This window comes from Quercus suber, unplaced genomic scaffold (assembly GCF_002906115.3).
Source record: "Quercus suber isolate HL8 unplaced genomic scaffold, Cork oak 2.0 scaffold_88, whole genome shotgun sequence".
Lineage (NCBI taxonomy): Eukaryota > Viridiplantae > Streptophyta > Magnoliopsida > Fagales > Fagaceae > Quercus > Quercus suber.
In genome coordinates this window covers 578,050-605,289 of record NW_027069553.1, presented here as the reverse complement: position 1 = coordinate 605,289, position 27,240 = coordinate 578,050, and the positions used below count along the sequence as shown (strand labels likewise).

General features: G+C 32.6%; 1 protein-coding gene across 1 annotated transcript; it reads right to left on the bottom strand.

Moving 5' to 3' along the window:
• Positions 1 to 510: 510 nt before the first annotated feature.
• Positions 511 to 9,503, bottom strand: LOC111999816 (MACPF domain-containing protein At1g14780). The gene is given in 8 exon segments (XM_065774194.1): positions 511 to 1,567; positions 1,611 to 1,783; positions 1,871 to 2,040; positions 3,032 to 3,215; positions 4,094 to 4,168; positions 4,303 to 4,495; positions 8,873 to 9,114; positions 9,222 to 9,503. Coding segments are annotated over 8 exon segments (1,776 nt in total). The 5' UTR covers positions 9,459 to 9,503; the 3' UTR covers positions 511 to 1,065.
• Positions 9,504 to 27,240: the final 17,737 nt, after the last annotated feature.

Here is a 27,240-nt window from a genome sequence, read left to right as displayed (position 1 = left end):
GACTTGTGTTTTTATTTCAATCTTCAATCCAAAACATACCTTTGTTGAGAACCAAGTCAAAGCGGTGATCAGCCCCCAAACTCAATTTTACTTTCCCGTAAGATGCAATGCAAGTTCAAGAGCCTTTATTGTAACTAAACTAGTCTTTTTGAAATATAACATAGATGTGGTTAATGTTTTTCTCTGAGTCGTTATAAATGTTAACAGAAGTAGCTCAGTAACCTTACGTAGGCTTAAAAGCTTACACACTACTTCACTAAATGAATTTTGACAAAGATTGGAGCTGAATACACTATTATTTTCTTTTTACCCTTTTTTTGTTTTTTTGATAATTTGATAGTTAAGGAAGTTGGGAATTTAAACCTTAAATTTTTCCACTCAAAACACCAAAAGATTTGAATTGAGTTACAATGCTTTTGACAAACACATCATTATTCATTGTTTGCTGTTAATGAAACTATTATTGTTCATTATTAATTGGACGATAATAAAAATTTTGAACACAAGAAAAATCACAAATGCAAAATCTTTATATAATATTGGTGACATTACAGGGATCAAAAACGTATTGAACGAAAAAAGAACCAAAAAATAAGAATGCACAGTAATGATTGTCAGTATTTCACATAATTAAATGAAATTCTATACAAGATTAGTCTGCAATGGCTGTGACAACCACCGGGGCCTCTTCATTAAGAAAGCGTGTACCTTGTACTTTTGTACATGTGACATTACTTGCATTTCTTTTTGATGAGGACATTAAGGGTATAGTGTTCCATTTTCTTACTCACATCACATTACAGTTGTTGTAATAAGGCTCCTCATCGCATTCCCACATAAACTTTTATCCCAATAAATCTAAGATACACCCAATTTTACATTCAATTTCACATGTTGAAAATGTCAATTGTGAGAAGTTAAAATTATTTGTCCACTAATTTTTACTATTTATATGGATCTATCACTTACTATCTCCCACTAACAATCGACTATTTTAGCATATTGTAAAATTGAGTGTAAAATTGGATGTGTTTTCCTCTTAATTTTGATTATATCTTTTTTTTTTCATGAACAAATGTTCAATAATGAGAACTTAACATGTAAACATATCTTACCCTTCTCCAATTCAAGCCTTGCTCCAGTGACTAACCAATGCCCAGGACTATCCTGTGGACCTCTACATAACTGTGACATATCTATAAATTTTAGAAGCTTTTGTGCTCTTACTGACACTGGAGGCCCTGTAGGAAACACACCAGAATCCACCACCACAGCTGGTTTTTTCTCTTTCAACGGGCTGCCCGAAATTGAAGTACTTATAGCAGAGAAAAGACTGGACTTTTGGGAAAACCCAGAAGATACTTGTGTCCAACTTGATTGCACAATGAAAGCATCCGACACCTTAGAGAACAAGAGCCTAAGATGAAGCACATTTTTTGAGTCGTGTTTCTTTACAAGAAGTTGAGCTCCTGTAACAATAAAGGCAACATCTTCGTTAGAGGTCCAACCAGGGTCATATTTAACTGGCGCTGTGCATATATGGGAAAACTTTTTAACCGCTAAATTGGTAAGCTATTATTGATTCTCATATAAGATGATCACCATTTTATCATTCATCATTAAAAAAGTTATTATCTTTAACTTTTGTGAAAATTGATATAACTTACTCTTGAGTTATTGAGAAGGAAAATGAATTTCAAGCTAACATTTACATTTACCTGTTGCTTTTCATGCCCTCTAGATACAAGCGCATCCCTGTGACAGGTCTCTTCCCTACGGTAACCTGTCGAGTCATGGCATACCAATTAAATTCCTAGTTATGATCCATGAAATTAATTGACATAACATTGCACGTGAAGGAAGAAAATACCTGATTAGGGTTTACATATAGCTTAGGACCCATCAAGTTAAAGTGGAGGGTCGATGATGGTGCAGCCCTATTTGTGACAGAAGACAGTGGGAGGTCGTTGTGAATGGGAGCCCAAATCTTGTGTGATTGGAAGTCAAGAAAGTACTGTAAATCACTGATAGGAGGTTTATCTACAACCAAAATAAAGGACAAGAATTAGATGAACACCATAAGGAAAAAAGAATAGGGGAAAAAATGAACGAGAAATGAAATCTACAAAGTTCAAAAAGTCATTAATTATCGATTAGTATCATTGTATTGCAGGAAAAAAAAAAATTGAAGAAGACGAAGGTTCATGGTGTTTTAAGATGGTAAAGAGCCTATTATCATTGTTTAAAAAAACCAGAATGATCAAAAAATTGAAAAAATATCAGTTCCCAGTTTAACTCGGTTTTTTATTACTTTTTTTTGCTGATTTTCACACACAAAAATTCGACAAAACCAACCAACCTAACAGAGGTATTCGAGGAGGTTCTAGATCTAGAGATCTCCGCCTAGATTTGGTGGAGACATAAAAATATCCTCCCCTTTCCAATCATCGTTGCCCATCACATGTCTCCCATTTTCGATCTCGATTGCACCCAACCACCACACATGGATGTTTTAACATTTAATGTGATCAGGATGAGCAACAACCTAACTCAACTCGATCCATGACATGTCAAGATATTGCTGTCTTGTGCATTCTCTAAACATCTTTTTTGTTTAGGCTAAATAAAAAAATAAAAATATAAAAAAAGTTTTCTTTTTTTAAATAGTAAATTTAAACTACGGCAAATTTTAGTACTAAGGTGACATGGTGTGATTAGTATACAATAATAATGTAGTTAGGGTGATTCATGTGGCAAGTGATGTTACACTAATTACAATCTACCATCTCAATAATTGTGAAATAATTATTGTGTCTATATTATTTTTTTTAATAAAAAAATACCAACTCAAGTGGTTTGGATAATATTAAGGTGATCGTGCATACAATAATTCACTAACCAACTTCCCTATGAGCTCTGTATCGGTAAGGCCCATATTTTCTGGACTGTGGGCCTGTGGCCTTTTCAGTTTAATAACCTAAAATGTAGGATTTGCTTTAAAAGGAAGATTGAGAGAGAGTTGAAGACTTACATCGAAGATAGAGGTTGATGGCATGGGATAAAAAACCTTTGCCAGGAACACCTCTAAGGAGAGAAGTTATGGGGATGAAGCTGAAGTGAATTGCGTCTGGCATTGATGGAACTGTTGGAAGCCACTCGCAATGGCTTGAGACCGATGGATCACCTCCCTTCTTGTAACATATAACAGTGATTCCCTGCAAAAGCCATCTACTTCAATGTTAATATTATGATAAATTGATAAAATTAATAATCCAGCGTTGTATAGAATAAGCAATGACATATTGGCAGTTTACAAAGATGATGAGGTATTAACCAGTTGAATTATGTTGTTCTTGGCAATTAGTACTATTCCAATAACATAATAAATAAATATTTGTATAAATTTTTTATGCTTAGTGACACTAAAGTTTATAATATTTATTTAGTAAAATGTATGGTATTTCTAACATCAAATTGATTAAAGTAGTTTGGTGATTATTAAATGCTATTCATGTATTTATCATTGTTTTCAAACAATTATTAAAGGGAAATGATATTCGTGGAATAACTGGACCTACATCTTTTGTATTGACGGATGAGAAGCTATTGAAAGCAACAGGTTGGAGAACAAAGACATTGAAAGCCTGCGGTGCCTGCAATCAGTTCAAGAAAATTATTGTGTAAGCGCCCATTTTGGATGAGATTAAATAAGTTCAAAACCGAATCAAAAACAAAATGAAATTGATGAAATGATAATGTTCAATTGGTGGGAGACAAAAATTAGAACCTTCTCTTTAGTTTTGGAGTTCAGGGGGGGGAAAGTGCATGTCCCAGTAAACAGCTGATCTCCAAGCTCATCCAAGTGATTTTTGAGCTCTGTTGGCCCCAACTCCGAAGATGTGTCTTGCTTAACTAACACTACATCTTGCCCACCAATGCTCAGCCCCACAATTATGTGGGTCCCATATTTCTCAATGAATCTGTGAAAATTTATTAAAATCAAAAAATATTAACTATCTAAATCTAGATAATTAATCATTGTTTTCAAACAATTATTAAAGGGAAATGATATTCGTGGAATAACTGGACCTACATCTTTTGTATTGACGGATGAGAAGCTATTGAAAGCAACAGGTTGGAGAACAAAGACATTGAAAGCCTGCGGTGCCTGCAATCAGTTCAAGAAAATTATTGTGTAAGCGCCCATTTTGGATGAGATTAAATAAGTTCAAAACCGAATCAAAAACAAAATGAAATTGATGAAATGATAATGTTCAATTGGTGGGAGACAAAAATTAGAACCTTCTCTTTAGTTTTGGAGTTCAGGGGGGGGAAAGTGCATGTCCCAGTAAACAGCTGATCTCCAAGCTCATCCAAGTGATTTTTGAGCTCTGTTGGCCCCAACTCCGAAGATGTGTCTTGCTTAACTAACACTACATCTTGCCCACCAATGCTCAGCCCCACAATTATGTGGGTCCCATATTTCTCAATGAATCTGTGAAAATTTATTAAAATCAAAAAATATTAACTATCTAAATCTAGATAATTAAATGTAAGTAAAGGAAACCATGGCTTCCACCTTATAGATAATTATGTAAAGGATACCATGCATTGTACCTTATTGTGGCCAACCTATCCAGTTAAGTGGCCCTTCCACATTCTAATTAAGCTGTCTTGAATTAATTAAACATGTTGTATGTGTGGTTTTTTTAAGAATGACATTGTTCTACCAGTTTGGAGGGAAAAGTTCAAAACAGAAAAGCATATTTAGCAGCTCAGTAACCCAACATATAAGTTAAACTAGGGTTGGTCTAACAATGATTCTCAAAACCTCATGAGATTTTGGGGTCAAAACCCATAACCAATCATTTGGAACCACCTAGCCCCAAGAAATCCTTCCATGTAATTATCCGATATATACTCGAGAGAATAGTCAAACTCTTAAATAACTCTTAACACTTAAATTTAAGAAAAAATAAATAAAAAAAAAAAAAGTTAACTGGGGTCTAAAACACAACGACTCCATTTCAATAACGAGAGTTCACTCCAAATTTTTTTTTTTTTAAATGACACTATTCTACCAGTTTGGATGGAAGAGATCCAAAAAGAAAATCATATTTAGCACCTCATGAGTAACCAAACATATAAATTAAACTAGGGTATAAATCCTAAAGGATTGGTCTAGTCAAAGGTTCATAAGATTCATGAAATTTTTGAATTTGAAACTCATAACTAGCATTTTGGAACCACTCTCAAGGAATCTTTCCTTATTATTATTTGGTGAAAGAATAGTCAAACTCTTGAATAACTGTGAACACTGCATTAGAAAAGACAATGACCAAAAAAAAAAAAAAAACTAAACACGCCAACTCCACAATTCACTAGAGTTCACTCCATTTGTTTATTTATTTTTTAGAATAGTTCATATGAGAGAGAGAGAGAGAGAGAGAGAGAGAGAGAGAGGGGGGGGGGGGGAGAGAGAGAGTTTTTTTCTTTTTGACATTCTGGAAATTTGGCAAATGAATGTCCAATTAATATTTAATTTGATTGTCACCAAACAGCAGCCAACGCAATAGAATATCTCTAGAGGGAGAGGATTGTAATTTTGCACTCCAATTAATCCGCTTCCTATCCACGATAGTGACACAGCATTTGAAATTTTGGTAGTCCTCTCCATTTTTCCATAATTTTAGTTCAATTCCAATTATGTCCCTAAAATTATGTTAGGTCCGTTTCAGCATAAAACAATATTCTAAAAACAACATATAAAACAACTTGGTGAAACCAAAATCATTTTTAATGACCCAGACAAACACATTTTTTGGGTTTCCTCCTCAAGAGAAAAGAACATATCCCAATTTCTTATTCTCCAAAATGAGGAAAAATGTGTATTGGCCATTCACACACAGTGTTGAGGTGGCAAAACTTAATTGAAAACTCAATGAATTAAAATAATAAGATTGCACATAACTTAAGCTCTAGTTTATTGAAAATGAGCTCCTTGACAATGTTACAACTTTTACAACTTCCAATTTCATTGAGCAGGCTTACAATCCATGTTGAAATAGTCTTGGAAGTCAATGATTTTCATATTACACATTATCTCTCTACAGCTTAATAAAGCATAAACTAAACAAAGAGCCAACTAATAAGCCTATAATTTATCTATTAAATATGAATAAAATCCTAGTGACTGTCTACATTAGACTTTTTTTTAATCATTTTTCTATTTGGGTGACCAACTCTCTCTACATTCAAAACGTTTTTTCAACTCAAATACCTCCAAACTGTAGATGTTCTATCTCAATTTTATGCTATTATAATTTATATCATGTAAACAAAGATCATAAAACCTGTCCAGACAGCTAATTCCTAACGTGGTTGATAATTATTGACATTTTACTAAACTACTATGGGCTAATTCTAATTTATAATTAATAATTATTGGTCAAACAAGATAAATGTCTACGTTACTGATAGAAGTTAGAAAACTGTGTGTACCAAATGATTAGCCACGCTATTATTTTTATTATTATTTGATCATTATGACTAGCATGCGTATGAGTTGTCTTATTGACATGGTCTCTATGGGCGGTTTCGTCTATTTCTCTTCCTCTCTCATATGTCAAGAAGATTCATCAAAATGTATACTTTTTTTCCTTGTTTACAAAGGAAAAATGAACTAAAAAATTAGGTGTGTTTAGAAAGTCCAAAAAAAGCACACAAAGTAATAAGTTCTATGATACAATATATTTCAATTATTGAAGTCATAAATTATATTCGATGTACAATAAAAGTGATGTATGTAGTAATCCCAATAAAAGTGATATTGTATTAATCATAATATGCCTCGTCAATAATTGTGAAAAATGTTAGGATATTTGTAGTATTATTGTCAGAAAAGTCAACATAGAATAGTGTGTTTTTGTATCAAAGCTTAGAATTAACAATAAAAAAAAGAGAAGTAGAACTTGAAGTGTTTTCCATAAAATTTAAAAATAAAAAAAGGGAAAAGAAATTAATATAATGACTAAACAAAGAGTAGATATATTGTCGCAATCTCTTGATAAAAACTACATATCCTAAGTTTCGAATATGATACTCGCTCACTATTCAACTGTATGATTGTTAATTTAATTATTCAGTCAGATTCTCAACTTCGTTGAGTAAGAGCATTCTCATCAAGTATTTTAAAAAATTTAGCATTTACCCTCTCAAAACCATATTTATAACATATAACACACCACTTTACAATATCTTTTACATCAAAACTTCTATTTTTGTAATACTTCATTTAAATATTCTTTCTTTATTATTTTTTATTCATTTTTTTTTTTCACTCTCCCTTGTCTCTCTCTCCCATTGTCTTTCCATCTTTCTCAACCCGGTGAAGCTTCTCCCTCCCTCTAACATTTGCTCTCAAAACCTCCATGGGTTGAGCTTTTCAAGCTCATCACCGATAAACCATGGCCACAGTCACACCACAACCACCACCACTAACCACAACCTACCCTAACCCCAACCACCCAAAAAAAAAAAAAACCCACGGCACAAACCGAGAAGCTTCTCCCTCTCTTGATATTTGCTCTCAAAACCTCCATGGCTGAGCTTTTCAAGCTCATCACCTTTGACCACGGCCACAACCACCCCCACCACCAACCACAACCTAACCCCAACCACCAAAAAAAAAAAAAAAAAACCCATGGCAAAAACTGCAGAGAAAACCCACCACAAAACCCCCACCCAAAGCCCACCCACCCAACCACCCGATCCTCACCTCAGCCCTCAATCCTCAACCTCGATCTTCAACACCTCAACCAACTCAACCCACAGTCTCAACCAACCCAACCAACCACCGTCGACCCGCGACCCTCCACCATCGGACCTAGACCTACTTGCAGTCATCGAGACCCATCAGACCCACGAGAAGCTACGGGAAAGAGAGAAGAGGAAAGTGAGAGAGAAGAGAGAAGAAAGAAGGGAAAAAAAAAAAAAAACAAATACACCAAAGTACCGTTGGAATAAAAAAATGATTTTTGGTTTAAGACTTGTGCTACATTGAGGTTGTATTAATACAATCTCACTGTAGCAATATCTCAAAATTTTTGAGATTTGAAACATTTGATGGAGTTGGTTTTTTGGTGTATTGGTGCTAAAATTTAGCATATGACACTTTTAGCATCCTTAATAGAAATGCTCTAATAGAGCCTAAATTGCAAAATGCAAATACAATATCTAAATTCTAAACTTTCACTTTCACCCACTTGACGGAGAATGGTACTTTGTATAGGCCCATGATATTTGCAGATTGGCGTTTTGTCCAACTTTGAACCAGTTTTTGTCGGTATTGGTAAGCAAAGTTAAGATACGTGCCTAATTATTAAGGACCAAACCAAAAACAAAAATGTGAACGGATTCAGAATTTGGTTCATGAAAAATTCTAATCCGACTTCGACTAAATATTCGTGTTTTGACCCAAGTTTTGGTTCAAATTTCCACCATCTTTCATTTACAATTCGTTGTTCTCTGTCTGAAAACAAACATTTCTTCGTTCTTTTTTCTCATGGTCATTGTTTATACTTCTTGGAAAAAGTACTTCAATTTAATTAGTTTGTACTTTAAAAAGCAAAAGCAGAAAAAAAAAGAACAAAAAAAGCATTGAATCTTAAAAGTTAAAAAGTAGTGAACCAAACCCAACAAATATGCATATAAGGGATAGGACTCTCAATTTCTCAAATGATCTTTGATTATTTTAAGACACGTGTCAATTTGGCGTTGTAAAACTTACACAAAAAGAAACCAAACTTCAAATTAACACTATGCTAAATAACTATCTTGGAAATTAGAATAGCTGAAATAGTACGTACATTACCTTGCAAGAGCACAGGGATCCCACGTTGTCGGAACTGCATCACGAACTTCATCGGAGAGAGCGAGTGGGTATCGATCAATATGAATATTGAATAGTGTGATAAAGAAACCATCAAGACCCAAGAACTTAGTATTGCCTGCATCAGTTGCCCACGAACCACTTTGGAAACCAAACATGGCATTGAAAAAACCGGATGGGATTTTCCCAGGAACTTTAGAACTTTGGTTGAAAAATTCTGACATCTACACCATCAACCACAATAACAACAATGATAAAATTAGCAAAATCCATGTTTTTTTGTTTTTTGTTCTTATTGGTTAATTATAAGATAATAAGAATATATGTATACCTGATTGAAGCTGAGGATGTCAGATTGATATCTAGTTCGATCGCCTTTGTCACATTTGATATCAATTGAGACATCATTGAAGGTGCCAAAACCAGGGACTTGAAGTTGTGTTTTTTGTGATTCATTGAGACGGACCAATCTTCCTTCGCCTTTGCAATAATCGAGCCTGAAATCTGAAGTTAAGTCGAATCCTCTCCCTAAGCTGTTTAGAGCTCTCTTCACTATTTCTTCGCCCATCTCTCTCTCTCTCTCTCTCTCTCTCTCTCTCTCTCTTTTCCTTTAGTGTTTACTCTTCACTATTTCTTCGCCCATCTCTCTCTCTCTCTCTCTCTCTCTCTCTCTCTCTCTTTTCCTTTAGTGTTTGTATTTGGGGGCAATAATATAGGTGAAAGATGGGAAGAGGAACAAGGTTGTGATTTGATATGGTCAAGAATTGCTACGTTTACAATTTTAATTTATTATTATATCATGATAAGTACGTTTCAAGAGAGAATGTGAAAACGTACAACACGTCTAAGAAGTTTCATTGGGTATATGATTTGATCAGATTAACTTTTGACCGTACTCGAATCTCTCTTTATATTGATTTTTTTGATTATGACCATTTGGTGTCAATTTGTAGGACTTTGTTTAACTTTTGTGTTTATGAGTGTTTCCAACTTTCAATAGAGAGAATCCATTCCATGTTCACAAAACTCTTGTGCCGCAGTTTTTTGTCACTACCCTTACATGACTGACAGTAAATGGCAAAGAAAAAAAATGATCGATCTATGTGAAGAATGAAGATAATAGTCAATCGCTGACGGATTACGCTAGAAAACAGAGTTCTAAAAAAAACTCTAGTTTCAATAATAAACATGCCTCACTTTCACATGAGGCGAATGGGATAAAAGGACAATGTAAGGGCGGCTCTTTTTTGTGGTATCTGGTAAGGAAGATTGACAGATGGCATTGGCAAAAGCTGTACGTCAACTGAGAACTTAGAATGGGCAAGGGTAATACGTGAATACCACATAATTCAAAATTTAATGTGGCTGAAACTAATAAGCTTCATGTGGTTTCATTAAAATTCAAACCGTCATTTTGTTCGATGTTAAGTTTGTTACTTTCCATGAGTTTGTTTTTATTAACTTATATTATTTAAAAATTATATAAAAGTCAAAAGTAAAAATATTTTCCTATTTTAGGAACAAATAAATTAATATTTTAAACCATTAAAGCAAGTTGAACCCTGGCTAAAACAAAAGGAAACCTGTAAGTATGTAAGTCTCGTAAATGTTGTACGGTAAAATATTATTTTATCAAAAATTTATTTTCTGTCTCTAAACTTTAAAAGTTTTTTTTTTTTTCTCCTAACCTTTGTAAAGAGTTTAATTAACAGTTTAGAGACAAAAATATAGGCCAAAAAAATGAACTTTTAGAATAGTTTATGGAATTTTTTAAAAAAAAAGTATCTTTTGTAAAATTTAAAGAAAGAAAGAGAAACATTTTTAATAATTAAGGAATGAAAAAAAAATTCAATAAAGTCTAGGAACCAAAATAATATTTTAGCAAAAAATGTATTATGATGATTGAAGTGTAAGTGTGAACATTCACCTTTATTAATAAAGTAATGCCACAAATACAAACTATTTTACAACATTTTTACAAATTGTTGATGTAACTAACTTTTTATTGATTTTCATTTAAGCCTACTATTAACATCATTTTTGCATTTACTAATAACCACTAACCATATCAGCAGTTTGTAAAAAAGTTTGTATCTTTATCATTACTCTTACCAGTATTAAAAATTATACTTAACCTATCTAAAAATAATAATGGAATTTGACTATATGGATCAATTTAAATAAAGGGAGAGTAGAGCAGAGTTAAGTATCATAAAAATTATTATTAATAATTTAATATATAACTAGTATTTGAGTGATGCTGTGAGTTAATTAACTACAGCTTTCAGTTTTTCTTATTATTGTTATTTTTTATGCTCACAAGGAGAGGGCTTGACTTTTCGCATTGCTTGACTAAGTACTGTACCTACAAAAATTTCATATTTGGAAGGACAATGCTTCATTTTTTAATTTGCTCTTGCTAAAAGTTCCGCTGCTTCCAAGAAATTGGGTAATGTTATCGATAGCAACAGCGTAACTTTTGCAATTTTTTTCAAAATGATTAAGTTGACAAGTTTTTTACCAACTCTGATGTATGTTCGTTACTAACATAACTTTCTTACATACTATTAATGTGTCAAATGTTTCGTGAAATTATTGGTGTACATAAACTTTTTTGAAGTTGAAAATAGATTTATTGCTAGCAGAATGTAATAAATCTGGATTCTCAAGAAAGAAAAGAAAATAGAAAATAGAAATCAAAGCTGGGTGTTGTCATCTTTTGTGCCACATATAAACCCGTATATTTTTCTTTGTAGGTAGGTAATTGTATGGGAAATGAGACTTTTAAAATTGCAGTCAAACAGAAATAAATAAATGGCGAGAAAACTGTAAAAAGGAAAGGAACACCTTAACACCGCACTCTAAAAAAAATTATTTTTATGGAAATTATCAATTGAAGGAATTGGTCATGTCAATTGACCGCCCTACTCGTTTTCATATTTAGGAAAGGACTTGACACTTTGATAATATGGAGGTGGAAGAAGTAGCTTCTTTTAAAGTTTAAACACAAATGGTCCTGAAGCATCCAGAAAATAAAAATAAAAAATAAAAAGACAAAAACGAAAGGCCATGGAGCACCTACGCTTACATATTCTCATCCTTATCATATTTTAAAACCATTAACCCAAAAGTAAACCTTTTCTTTTTCCATTGTATGACCGAATTTTGTGAAGGTCAATGTTTCAATTAATTATTTTTATATTTTTTAATTAAATAAATAAATAAGGGAATAATTACATTGGAGGATGGCTTCAAATTTAACTATATAGTTTCTAAATTTTCAAATTAAACTGTTAAATATATTAGCAATGTGATATGTTATACCATGTTATATATGCTAAAGTAGATGCGGAAAGGGGAAGCATAATAAGAACACCGAGAACACGAGAATTACGTGGCTCAAAATCCCTCAAGGACTACATCTTTATTATATAAGAGTGTAGTACAATAGTCTACGCTACAATAAACTATAACATGAATATATATAGGCAACTAAATTTTAGACTACCAGTACAAGTAAAAATGGGTTTGCACCTATTATATTGGGCTTGTAGGGTCCGATTTTGTAACCCAAAAGATATAGGCTTCAGGCCCAACGAACCCAGAACAATGAATTTGTAGAGAGTGGATCGAAGGTTTAGGCGCTCGCCGGCCTTCATCAGGCATGAACTACTTTCTCTTTATTGAAAGAATACTTAGTCTAATTTACAACTGAGGGATGCTCCTAGGCCGAGGAGGCTTGTTTCCCAAGCTCTCCTCCTTTCTTTTTCCCCTTTTTACACTTTGCTCACCTTTCTTATATATTACTTTCTTCCTCCTCCTGTTTATCATCCATTAGCCTCCCCTCTGGCTGCCTGTCCCATCAGAAGTCATATCCGTGCTCGAGTGGCTCACCCTGATCGATGTTTTCCTGCCAAGGGGTTACGTCCCCGTTAATGCGGCCAGGAGGGTTAGGTGATCGCATTCAATGCCGATGTGACAGTTCGCCCAGGGTTTGCCTCCTTCTCCACACTTCTATTGCCAACGCGTGGTACTGGGTCCTCCTCTCCTCGGACGGCAAAGGAATCTCCTTTGGGGGAGTGGTCCTTGTGTTTTCATCCTCAGATCCCTCCTGCATCTTCGGCATGGGCCATTTGGGCCTGGTTTGAAGTGGGCCAAGGCCACCCGATCTTCTGGCCCCACAGGGCTAATATGTCAAAGATATCTCTAACATAAACCTTGAGTTTAAAATTGCTACAACTTAAACTCTATAATTTCCTTAATTTCAAAATAAATCTTGAACTTCTAGGTCCAGATCAAACTCAAAAGGAACAAGTTTAAATTCATGCAATTTTAAAAATTCAGGGTTTAATTTAAAATTAAGAAAATTATGAAGTTCAATTTTATAAGTACTTAACGGTCTTAAATTTCAGGGTTTAATTTAAAACTATATGGTTTAATTTGAAACTACCTTTATAATATAAGATTTAAAAATAATTCACCAGAAAACGTATTAAGATAGCTTCACACGTTTGATATCGGGCCAAGACACGTCAAAGTTTTGAAGAATCTAGATCTGATAAATACAAATTGAGAAAATGGAGATTATGTATGGGTCTGGCTTTTAGACAGACTCATGGGAGACCCATTTACACTTTGATTCTTGACTACGCAGAAGACCAGTGTGAACGATGGAAAAGCTAACAAAGAATTTCATTCTAGTTGCTCATCGATCGTTATTGGACCTTGATGTCACTAGCGCGTGGGTGGGTATGGCCAAACTTACCTTAGTTGGCCGAAAATTGAAAACACAATGACTCCCCTGAGAACTTTAAGAAAGGGAGCTATAGAACTTTCTTAGCTTTTGAAGTCAAGATTTCTTTTTTAGAACCTATCATCAATAAAACTTTTAGTCCTATTGTCTCTTATTCTACATACTAAATCTCAAATCATGTGGATTCAGGATTCAGGATGTAATTAGAATAGTTATGTGTTTTTATTTTGCTAACACATGCATTAGATTCCCCCCACCCCACTATTGTAGTGGCTAAAATTTTAAGAGGAGTTAACAAGACATTGTCAATGACCAAATAGTGATGAACATTCTTAAAACTTGAAAGACAACGTGTTAAGAAAGAGAAATCTCAATTCAATCCTAAGGTTGGCCAAGGAGGCTATGTTGGTTAAGTCAATAAACTAATGGGAGAGTGAGAGAAATGAAAATTGTGTAATAACACTACTATAACAGTGCCAAGGGTTGTATACCTTACTCTATAGAATAAAGAGTCTTTTATAGGAATGTTATGAATCATTTTGAGATAAACGCCCCTCCCCCCTCTCAAGACTTTTGAGCTGGTTGTCCTCTTAATTGAATTAAGGGGACGTATGTAACAACTCTTATACTATAAGCAAAATGAGACGTTGCTCAATGACATTAAATGTGAAGGTTTGTTGTGAGACACAATAAATGTTGATGTGAAGAAAGATATGAGTGACTACTATTCTTAAATGACTGGGGGAATGGGTACGTAGGTTGGTGGCCAAACCGATCAAGACGAATGCTTAGTATAGTCCTAGTTCATCAATAAATGTATTTGATCATCTAACTTCCTTGTATGAAATTGTATTTTCATGGGAAATATCAAGTACTTTCAACAACCTTTTGTGATCGAAAATGAGTTTCAATAACAGCCTTAAAAGTAATATAGCTTTTGCGATGAAGCTTTTGCCAATGACCATCAACGATATTTTTTTTGTCATCGGTAATACATTTTTGCTACTATTTTTTGTACTTTAATGATAAACTTTGGTTGTCACAAATAAGTTTATTTTTTTATAGTGAGGGTTTGGATCCAGATGAAATGCACGTTTTGCATTTGACTTTCTTTTTTTTTTTCCTACATGCGTTTCTGCTTTAAGGGACAAGAGTACTGTTTACGCATTGTTGAACACTGTTCATGTACTGTTCACACGTTAAAAAACTGTTAAAAAATTATCTCACAGTACTATTTATATATTTAAAAATTATTTTATTACAGTATTTTCAGTTTTTAATTTCAATAAAAATAAGTTGTATCCAGACCTATAGTATTTCTCCAGTAAGAGGAAGTAATTTCTCAAGAAAAAAATAGGACAATTTAAAATTTAAATAAAATTAGATAAACATCAACTCTTCTCTAATGGATTATTTTTGAGATATGGAGGGATCATTTTGTGGGACCCTCCATTATTGTCTAACTGAAGATGCTTTCTTTTTCTTTTCTTTTTTTGGATGGGAAACTGAAGGTGCTTTTATTCTGTCCAGACGGGGAAGTTTCGATATTCATGCACTCGTCATGTTGTAAATGAACTACGGTTGGTATCCATTTTGTCGAGGACAAGGAAGATTAATCATGAGTCATGAGGTGATTGGAAATCAAAGGCTATGGTGTTCACAAGGACGTTACGTGGAGCGCGGATGATGTGAAATGGAAAACCTACTCAAGTCCAGGGGGAGGCACGTTATGCATTGAGGGGGCCATGGCCCCCCCCCCCCCTCCAAAATTTTTTAAAACCTCTATAATAGTAGGAACAAATAGGTCTCACACTCTCTCATTTAAGAGCTGGCCCCCCTATGAGAAAAACTTGGCCCCTCCTCCAATACGTAGCCATAAAAATGCCCCACCCAAATTCCTACTTTTCATCTTTTTGACTTTTTCTTTCCTTCTCTAAGACTTGTCAGCCATATCTCACTTTTTTTTTCTTGAGTGAGGCCATATCCCATAGCTATTCAAGACCTATGTTGTATTGGTGTGAAAATTATTATCAGAGAGAAGAGAGACTATGAGGGTACAATATTAGACTACTAGTGGGAATGAAATTGATTTTGAATTTAGTTGGGATGAATAAAATTGATTTTGAATTTTTTTTTTACCATAGTAGTCTAATTTGGTTGAATTTAACTGCTGTTTATTTTATGGTTGCTTATAGTGACTTTGTTATATTTAATTTCTATAAATATAATTTCTTATAAATGTAGTCTAATTTTGATTAGATTTAATGTTTTTTTCTAAAACTAATGCAAGAAGACATGTATATATGTATATATGTCATACTTTGTATTTTTTTTAATTGCAAATCAATATGATAATATTTCCTCGCCCCCCCCAAACAAAAATTCCTGGCTACGCCCCTGCTCAAGTCATTCTTGACCAAATAAAATACTTCTAAAAATATGAAAATAAAGATATTTTGTAAATTAAAAAGTAGATTTTTTTTTTTTTTTGAATGGTGGTAATCAGAGTTTCGATGGTGCTAGGACAACGTAGAAGGCCAAGGAGTGTTTGGTAGTGTATTTTCAACAACAATTTTCAGTATTTAAATAATAATATATGTATTTTTTACACATTTTTTCATCTACTTTTTTAAAAAAATACAAACAACATTATTAAAACAACATTACCAAACAGGCCTCAAATATTGGAGAATGCAATTTCTAAATATGTGATTGACACCACAACTAATAAGAGAAAAATAGTAGTGAATTAAACATTAGGAATATCCATTGTTTTAAATACCGGATCAGACCAACCGGTCTGACCAATTCAATCGAAAATTGAGAGTCAATCCGGTCTGGTAAAATCCCTTAAAACCGGTGAAAACCGATCAAAAACCAGGTTGAATTAGGAATTTTGTAAAAAACAGTTCGGCTCTTAGTTCAGTTTTTAAAACCATGGGAATATCAACCATCATGTGTGTCACATAACTAAACACAACTTGTAAATATGATGGAATAAATGAGCTATGCAGATAAAAGTATAGAGTCAAAGCTTGATTTGGTTAGAGTAAACCATTCACTACAAAAAAAATAAATAAATAAATAAACACTTTTTATACGTTTTCTACTAGCTCGGCTAAGAAAACCGCTGCAATAGTGTTTATTGCGGCAGATTTTTAGCTGACTGATGTTGTAATAACTATCTATTGTGGCAGTGTTGACTGACCATTTAAATATATATTGCGGCAGTTGGGTAATCTTAAAAGATTAAATAAATAAACAAGTACACAAAAATTTTATTCAAAAAAAGTGCCCCACCCCCCCTGTAGTTTTAGCACTCTTCCCTCCATCTCCTTTCCCCCGATATCCCCTCCTTCATTAACATCGTAAAGCACTGTCCCTTGCAAACCACACAATCACCACCTCGTATCAATGACCCCATCCTAGCCTTGTTAATGTCATTCTTATAAATTATTTTCCCTTTCTTTTTATTTAAATGGTCTAGTTAGTGGGTGTCTTAAAACTAAATTAATGAACTACTTTAGAAATGTTTTAATATAACTTTCATGGAAAATGTAATTTTTTTTTTTTTAAATAACTCTTAAAACAATATCTTAGCGCACTCACTAACTTTCTCCTTATTTAAATTCCTTATCCAAAGCATTAAGCCTTTCATGCGTGTCGAAACTTACTCAATGCCTTTTTTTTTTCTTTTTTAAATAACTTATATTTTGCAATAAAGTCAAAAATAATAATAATAAATTTCATTAGACTTGAAATCATATACATATTTTGTCAAATTTCATATACTAAACAATTTTTTTTACTGTGGTGTTTGTGCCTAGGCCCAGAACCACATATAGGTTGATAGGTAGTCTTAGAGAAAACTAGTTGGTCCAATGTATACCCCAATTGGCTGGGTCTAAAGTTTAGTGAAATTGTACAACTAATTTCCGAAATATATCCAATTTTAGTTTGGTCCACTTCTAAAAATCATATATTATAGCAAAATGTTCATTCAAAGACTTTCACTATCCATGAATTGTAGGCAAAAGCTTCACAATTGCCTTCTTTGACCAAGCTTGAGCGGTTGTCAAAGCGAACTCAAAAATTCAGTCAGGCACCAATATCCATCTTATCACACCCAATTGCAACTTTCAAAACACTTTAAACAAGTTTGACCAAAAATCCAGCCATTTAATCGAGTTAAACTTGAGCTCATATGAAAGATAATTAAATTCCTTTAAGATCTATGTTAAACAAGCTTTCCAACGGTACAAGAATGTGCAAAATAGAGTTTGGGAAGGCCTCTTACCAAGGGAAAAAATTGGCAAATGCCTTTTTTGAGCAAAAATTGTAGTGTTTTGTTTCCTTTCCCAAACTAATTAGGAAAATACTCCTCTTTTATAACTCGATTTGAGATAAATCGATTTAAAAAAAAAAAAAAAAAAAAAAAATAATAATAATAAATTTCATTAGACTTGAAATCATATACATATTTTGTCAAATTTCATATACTAAACAATTTTTTTTACTGTGGTGTTTGTGCCTAGGCCCAGAACCACATATAGGTTGATAGGTAGTCTTAGAGAAAACTAGTTGGTCCAATGTATACCCCAATTGGCTGGGTCTAAAGTTTAGTGAAATTGTACAAGTAATTTCCGAAATGTATCCAATTTTAGTTTGGTCCACTTCTAAAAATCATATATTATAGCAAAATGTTCATTCAAAGACTTTCACTATCCATGAATTGTAGGCAAAAGCTTCACAATTGCCTTCTTTGACCAAGCTTGAGCGGTTGTCAAAGCGAACTCAAAAATTCAGTCAGGCACCAATATCCATCTTATCACACCCAATTGCAACTTTCAAAACACTTTAAACAAGTTTGACCAAAAATCCAGCCATTTAATCGAGTTAAACTTGAGCTCATATGAAAGATAATTAAATTCCTTTAAGATCTATGTTAAACAAGCTTTCCAACGGTACAAGAATGTGCAAAATAGAGTTTGGGAAGGCCTCTTACCAAGGGAAAAAATTGGCAAATGCCTTTTTTGAGCAAAAATTGTAGTGTTTTGTTTCCTTTCCCAAACTAATTAGGAGAATACTCCTCTTTTATAATTCGATTTGAGATAAATCGAGTTTTAAAAAAAAAATAAAAAATATGAAGTCTTATAGTGGCGTTTTAAGGACTTATAGTGGCGTTTTGTAACTCGATCTCCATAATCATTCATTAATTTTGAAGCTTGCCATAAGGTATACACTAAATACTCAAAAATCCTTTTATTTCCTTAATTTTATGCTTTAGTTGCTTAAATAAATATCATTCTTATGTGATTACTTTTTTAGCATGCTTGGTCGATCATGAATTTGTATTAACATGCTTAGCTTGATTAGGATTATTTTACGCTTATATTAGAATACTAATTTTTATGATTAATTGAATGCGTCCATGCATGTTATTAAACACGGATATCACTTACGAAGTTGGTTTTAATACTTTACCCATTTTATTCTTAGAATAAATCTTGTCATGAATTAATGAACATCAGGTTTAAGTGAATATGATTCTAAAACAAAAAAAAAAAAGAGGGTTTTGAGTGAATACGATCATGTCCTTCAAAAAAGGAAAAAAAATAGATCTATGGTATGATTCTCATCTACACCAAAAAACCAATTAGTGTATTGGTTTGATGATAAAAAATAATTATCATGAAAAAAAAATCTTTATTTTTTAGGCCAAGAACTTCAAATTGAAAAACAATCCTTAAATTCGTTTGTATTTGATGCATGAATTGGGATCCAAACATTTTATTTATAGACAAATCGAAATGGTTACCAAACAAATTTTGAAACATTGGTTCCAACTTCCAAGCTACTCCTCACATTTTTCATTTCTCTTATATTGTTGCCCTTGGGTTCGCATATGAATCATTTGATACGTGAACATTGGAAAGTTAGGAGGAAATGCTGAAAGAGAAAAGAGAAAAAAAAATGGTGATTAAAAAATTTATTTATTTATTTATACTAGAAAATGGTGATTCATAAGGAGAAGGAAGTCCCAGCTGCTCCTTTACCGGTATGAATTTGACATGTTTTCCTGATTAAGAAAACGGCATTGAATATGGGTCAGAAGAGAATTTAATATGTGTGGCTCTTTAGCTGCCTGAACGTGCCAGATTGCCTTGAATTCGAAACACCTACTTTTTTTTTACTTTATTTATTTCTATTGATTTTCATTTTGCTACAGCACAATTCGTGTGTTGTTTGTCATCAAGAAAAAGCTACTTTTTCCACATAAGTCTCTTTGCTTTTGCATCGTTACTATGAAATCCCCGTCTGATGCTACTTAAATTAGGTCGTGTCCCTCTCAAGAAAACAAAGCAAGAGAAGTGTAAGTGCATGGTGCAGAGAGAAAATAAGGTCAAGGTGGACAGGGAGGGAGATTTTGGATTTCGTGTGTGGATTTTGTTGAAGACCCATTTGGAGGAAGAGAGAGAGAGATAGAATGATTTGGCTATAATTGTCTTGTCACTGCTGGTTTTAATGGCTCACCAATGCAATTGTGTTTTGAATTTATGATATTCAAAAGCCCATGGTTCCCTTGGGAAAAAACCATATACCTCATGCTTATTAATTCATATGGATCTCTTATTTTTTTAGGTATGGGTTCAATTGATGGGATGTTACTATAGTTACGCTTAGTTGAAAGACATCAACTTATGTCATCTCTGTCTATTTTTTGTTTATGAAAAATGTATAATATTTATAAATCATAATAAAATGAAAAGATTTAATTGCTTGAGTCACCATCCCCCCACCCCTCCCCCTTAATTTTTCTAGATCGTTCTGATTCTGCATGTGTAATTTATTTACATTCTCTTTTAATTCTACTTGTGTAATTTTATTTACATTCTATTTTAAGTTCAATTGAACTTTTGTCCAACTCAAGTTGTTTTTAATTCTAGCAAAGACATAACAATACCAAAGCCACATCATCGATGATCCAGTGGCGGTTCCAGGAATTTTTTTCAGGATATTCCTTAAAAAGCATACATTATACAATCTAGTAAAAAGAGAAATTCATATATTAACATCAACAACAAGAAAAAAATACGCAAATACATAAAGTTTACAATTGCCTTCTACGAGTTTTCATTTTTTTAAAATCATTGTATGATAGTCTCATTATCAATGCTACAAGCTACATCTCTTAAAATATACACAACCAAGCAATCATTCATCCACTGATCTCTCATTCCATTGCGCAGTTCATTCTTTATATATTTCATTGCTGAAAAACTTCTTTCTACTATTGCAGTAGTAACAGGAATGGTCAAAACTAACTTCACAAACAAATAGACTAATGGATAAGTCTTATGCTTCGCTGTTTTCACTAACTTTTCAGCAAGTTCACTAACTCCTTGAAGCTCTAAAAACAAGTCATTGCTACGCATATCAAAAATGTAATTCTGAAGTTGAGAGTAAGTGCCAAGATATCTGTCCCAAGAAAATCAGATTGGTAGAACTTTGCTAGACATATCAACTTTTCCTTATCAAAAGCCACAAAGGAATTACTCAGATTCAAGTAAGCCATACAAGGTAGCAAATCAGTATTCGCCTCTAAAAAACGGTTGTTAAGCTCTTGAAGTTGCATATCTATGACTATGTAGAATAGCTCAATACAAAATGATGTAAATTTGAATTTTGTTAGGTGTTGCGTCGCAGCCTTCCACTAACTACAAATATTTCATCCATGTTCAAGATAGGAATATCATGTGTGGTACAAAATGAAAATACTTCAGTCCATAAAGATATCCATTCATCATCTCTCATCACTTGCAATCGTTACTTAGACACTTTAATAAGATCCATAACATTTACTATATCTTGATTTTTTTTTTTTTTTTTGGCAATGCTATTGACAACTCATTTGTGATCATTAAAATGTTTTTTATCAAGTGTAGAGCAAAAACAAATTCAAAAGATAGAATTGACCTCACAATAGATCGAGCTTCAACTTTTTGGTCGGAGAGGCCATATTCTTCAATAATCTCAAGTACATCAACAACAGCAGAGAATATCAAAATCAAGTTGAGAATAGTCTCATAATATGATCCCCAACATGTATCACCAGGACGCGCGTTTAAGATTTGTCTCTTAATTTAAACCTTGCCCACTTCTACATACACCATTCTTTAATTCTTCTTTAATTTTGGTAAATTGTGCATCTCGAAGAGCATCTTGTCTCTTACAAGAGCCTCCAACAATAGTTACTAAATTTCTAACCACATAAAAAATTCAGCAATGTTAATGTGATTTTTAGCAATGGCAACTAGTGTCAATTGAAGTTGATGAGCAAAACAATGGACATAAAATGCTGACTTATTCTTTTTCAAAATTAAAGTTTTGAGACCATTGATATCACATTGCATATTATTAGCCTCGTTATAAGTTTGCCCACGCAGTTTCGATAAACTCAAATTATGTTCACAAAGTAAACATTCAATAGCCTATTTGAGTGACAAAGCGGTGGTACTTGCTACATGTACAATACCAAGGAACCGCTCTATAATAATTCCTTTTTTGTTCACATAACGAAGAACGAGGGCCATTTTCTCTTTCACTGAGATATCGCATGACTCATCAACTAATATTGAAAAGAACTCATTGTCAAGATCCTTGATAATGGCTTTGGATGTTTCACACGCAATTACATTCACAATGTCTTTTTGAATTTCATGGGGGGTAAGCTTGCAACTTTTTGGAGCTTTTTGCAATACTTCATTGATAGATTCATTGTGATCCCCCAAAAATTGTAGAAACTCAAGGAAATTTCCTTTATCACTTGAACCTTGAAATTCATCATGACCACGAAAAGCTAATTCCGGAAATAAAAGGAATCTTATGCAATCAACTATTGCATTTAATTGAACCCAATATTCAATTTTATCTTGTTTTGATTGCTTAACCAAAACACTTTGAATGTGTTGCTTTTCCTTCATTAGATCTTCGCTCTTCTTGACAGCTTGGTTATGAGCACTATTAACTCCTCTAACATGGGAATTTAACTTCTCTTTCTAATTCCAAAGTTTAAATTCCTTCGTTACAAAAGTCTCACCTCCTCCTTGCTTATCAACATTTTGCCCAAATAGGTAGCAATATAAACAAAATACTGCATCCTTATCTATACTATATTTCAACCACTTTCTATTCACATACCATTCGGATCTAAATCGACGGGGCTTTCTAGAAAAATCTGTTAGAGGGCAATCATGGTTTTGGAGAACAAGTTGACAATGACCTTTTTGTAAATAATATAATCTTATTTCATCATGATTATTAGGATGATAAGATGATATCTTTTCTCGTAGGCTAGGATCTTAAGGAAGATTTTCTAAGTTAAAGTCAACACGAATTCGCTTAAAAGATGAAGATGAATCTTGCACAGGAGATGAATCTTAGGTATGTAGTTTTCTTATCAAATATTTGTTTATAATTCTTGCAAAAGAATAAACAATAAATTATAAGTTTTTTTGAAATATTAATAAAATTATTAATTATTGTTATTTAGTTGTTTGATTAATTTGTTTGTCTTTTATAAACTATAATTTGTTGTATTATTGTTTCATTAATTATAAAATTATTAATTGTTGTTTAGCCTAACATAATTTAATTTGTTTGTCTTTTATAATATATTGGTTAATTAAATTATTAATTATTGTTGTTTAGTTGCTTCATTATTTTTCTTTACTAACTATTAGCACACACAATTTAGCAAAAAAAAAAACTATTAGCACACACCCTATGTGCATTATTCATGGCACAACCTAATATCTACCTAGTGCCTAAGTCCTAACATTATTTAATTTTGTCTTTTATTTGTAAGTTAGGCTAACTGCCTCTGCATGCCTTTACTTACCCCAATTGAAATATCCCACCAACGGATAAAGTCAAAACAGAGGCAAATAAAGTTATAAAGTAAAGCTAAGCCAATTATAGTTCAAACTTCAGAGAGAGAGAGAGAGAGAGAGAGAGAGAGAGAGAGAGAGAGAGAGAGAGAGAGAGAGAGAGAGAGAGAGAGAGAGAGAGAGAGAGAGAGAGAGAGAGAGAGAGAGAGAGAGAGAGAGATACCTGCCTACATCTGTAATATGTTGGGCTTGCCATGGCTATGGGCTTGCCATGGCCTATGGGCTTGGCTCTGTTACAATTTTTTTTTTTTTTTCATATTTTAGTTCAAAGATTTTTTTTTTTTGGGCTTTTTTTTTTTTTTTTTTTGGGCTTGAAAGTAGAACATATAATTTTTTTTTTTTTTTTAATTTGAGGGTGTTCCAAGTTCTGTGATTGAAGGTGTTCTTAATACAAGGCAAATATATTAAAAAAAAAAATTCAGTTTTTTTTTTTTTCTCAGGTTAGGGTGCTCCTAGGAACACCCTGACTTGCACATGGCATCGCCACTGGTCTAGTGGTCTTGAGTGATGCACAAGATACGTTGAATGTGACGTCCAAGGTTCGAGTCTGAATATAGACTCACTTGGGTTACCTACCTCAATAACTTAAGGTTTGAAAACTCACTTAGTGTATAAAACACTTGAAAATTTTTAGACCCCTAAATACAAATTTTCCAATACAAGTTTATATTCAAACAACATATATGCGGAATAATATAAGTAATACCCAAATTAGCAAACTACTTTAAGCCAATAATTAATCACAACCAGTAAAAATTAAAAGATAAGAGTAAGGGAAAGAGAGATGAAAACACAATATAACACTGGCACATGTTATCGAAGAGGAAATCAAAGAACTCAGCGAAAAACCTCTCCGCCACCCTCCATGTGGTAAATAATCCACTAGAAAATTAGTTGGGATATACGAATAGCAATAGATCCTTCAAGCCTAATCTACCTAATGGACCTAAACCCTCCATACTTTTTGCTCCAACAAGGTTATGCCAAACCGTGTCTTATCTACCTTACTAAATCCCACAATTAGCCTATTGCATCAACCAAAATGAATTGGTTCTCTCTTGAACTGCTTCCCAAACAACAAGAACCTTCTCACTACTTTGAATTTGGTGAGGTATGGATTTGGCTTATGAATCAAGTATATAAGATTATGAATGAATCAATATTGTTTTTCTCTAGAGTTTCTCTCTTAAAATTCTCTCTGGAAACTCTATACATTTCGTGGGTATAAAAGTATTTATAGTAGAGTATGAGATGAAATGTGAAAAGTCACTTTTCAGCAAAACAGGGTGCACTGGCGAGTCATTTGCGACTGGATGAGTCGCAAGTTCCAGTCGCCAGTTACTAGACTAGGCCAGACTGTACTTTTTGTCCTGTATTGATCCAGGTGTCTTGACTTTTCATCTTCCTGCATGCTTCACACATGTGCTTCATTTTGGTAAGTCACCACTCACGAGTCAATCACAAGTTCCAATTGTGAGTCATTTGCTTGTTGTACACTCTTGATCAAATCTTAACACTCTCTCACACACAGCCCTTACATTATTCCCACCTAAATATAGGGTTTCTAAATGCTGAATTACAACCAAATATAGCACATAATAAAGCCAATACATAGTTGAATAAATTCAACTTTACAAGGTTCACTAATGTCCTTTATGGGGCTAGAAAACTATAGTTCACCATGGTCCCCATGCACCTCAGCAGGGCCTTGGACCTAGTGAGTAGGGTGCTATTGGACCCAGTGAGTATGGTGCTACTATGGTCACACCTAGGTAGGATTGTCAAGTTGGTCGCCCCTTACCCATTTTTTGTTCATTAATATATATATATATATATATGTACATGCATGAGTACAATTTGATGAACACATGACTGAATGTGCATGATTGAGTTAATGGGTATGTCTGAATGTTGAGATTAAATATATATGCTTATGAAGATGTGTGTGTAGTTGATTTTAGTTTATGGCCATTATTACTCAAACTTTAGTTTATTATTCCCTTGTGATTACTCTCCAATTTATGGGTGACAAAGTAAGTCCAAACCTATTTGCCTACCCAAACCCACCCACCCACTCTAATTGAATCCAAACTCACCCAATTATTAGTTGGGTTAAATAAGCATCAACCCAATTAGACCCAATAATTATTGGGTTTTAACTAAAAACCCATTGGGACCCATTTAACCCAAAAACAATATACCAAGTTCAACCCAGCCCTTCCCATAAAATAAAATAAAATAAAATAAAAAAACAGTAAATCGCTGATTTAATTTTCTTAATTTTTGTGCTATATAAGTTATTAAATGAGAAAACCATAGAATCAAAATTAATAAATCTATAAAAATATCTCGTCATTGATTCATTATTATTATTATTATTATTATTATTATTATTATTATACAAACTAAAATTGAGAATTTCATGAATAAAAATTAAATGATTTTTTTTCCATTGTTTCTAATAAACTTATATTTATTTTATTATTTTCTATTTTATATTTTAAAATATACAAACATTATATTATGTATATATATTTGGTAAAATTTTAGTACACATTTAGTTATGCTTATTTGTAAATGTGTTTCATGCATTTTTTTTTTTTAATACTAAATGAGTTATTAAGTGAGAAGACCAAAGAATCAAAATAACCTTAAAAAATTCATCATCATTGATTCATATATATATATATATAACCGAAAACTCTAAACCTCTCACAATTTTTCACGTCAGCATAATATTTAAATAAAATTATCATTTTATTTAAATAAATTTATTTTTATTTAATCCAAACTTAACAATGAGTGAAACTTTATTTCTCTAACAAGTCCAACTTAAACTCAAACTCATTATTATCATTTCTTTTAAACAAATTATTTTTCTTTAATCCAAATTTAATAAGGAGTGAAACTCTATATATAAACCGAAACCTTTAAAACTCTTACAATTTTTCACGTCAGCACAATATTTAAATAAAAATATCATTTTATTTAAATAAAATTATTTTTTTTAATCCAAACTTAATAAGAAGTGAAACTCTATCTCTCTAATAATTTTATTTAAATAAAATTATTTTTATTAGTCCAAATTTAACAAGGAGTGAAACTCTATCTCTCTAACAAGTTCAATTTAAACTCAAACTCAAACATTGATAATTTATCTCCAAATTTGTGAGCCGAAACCTTTGAAACTCTCATAATTTTTCACGTTAGCACAATATTTAAACAAAATTATTATTTTATAAATTTTTGTAAGCCATTGCACGTTTAAGCAACGGCTTCTTCATCAAATTGTAACACAAATTGAAGTTATATAAAAGCAAATCATGCAAAAGTGTAGCTTCTTAAATTTTTTATAAATTATTTTAGTCTACCTCACAAATAGGTAAGTTCCCGTGCATAACACGGGTTAAAGACTAGTTATTATTATTATTATTATTATTATTATACAAATAGTAGTTGGACAAACTAAAATTGCAAATTTCGTGAATAACAATTTAAATTATTTTTTTATTTATAACTAATAGACTTATATTTATTTTATTAATTGCTATTTTATATTTTTAAATATACAAATATTATATATAATTATATATAAACTTGGTCAAATTTTAATACGCATTTAGTTATATTTATTTGTAAATGTATCT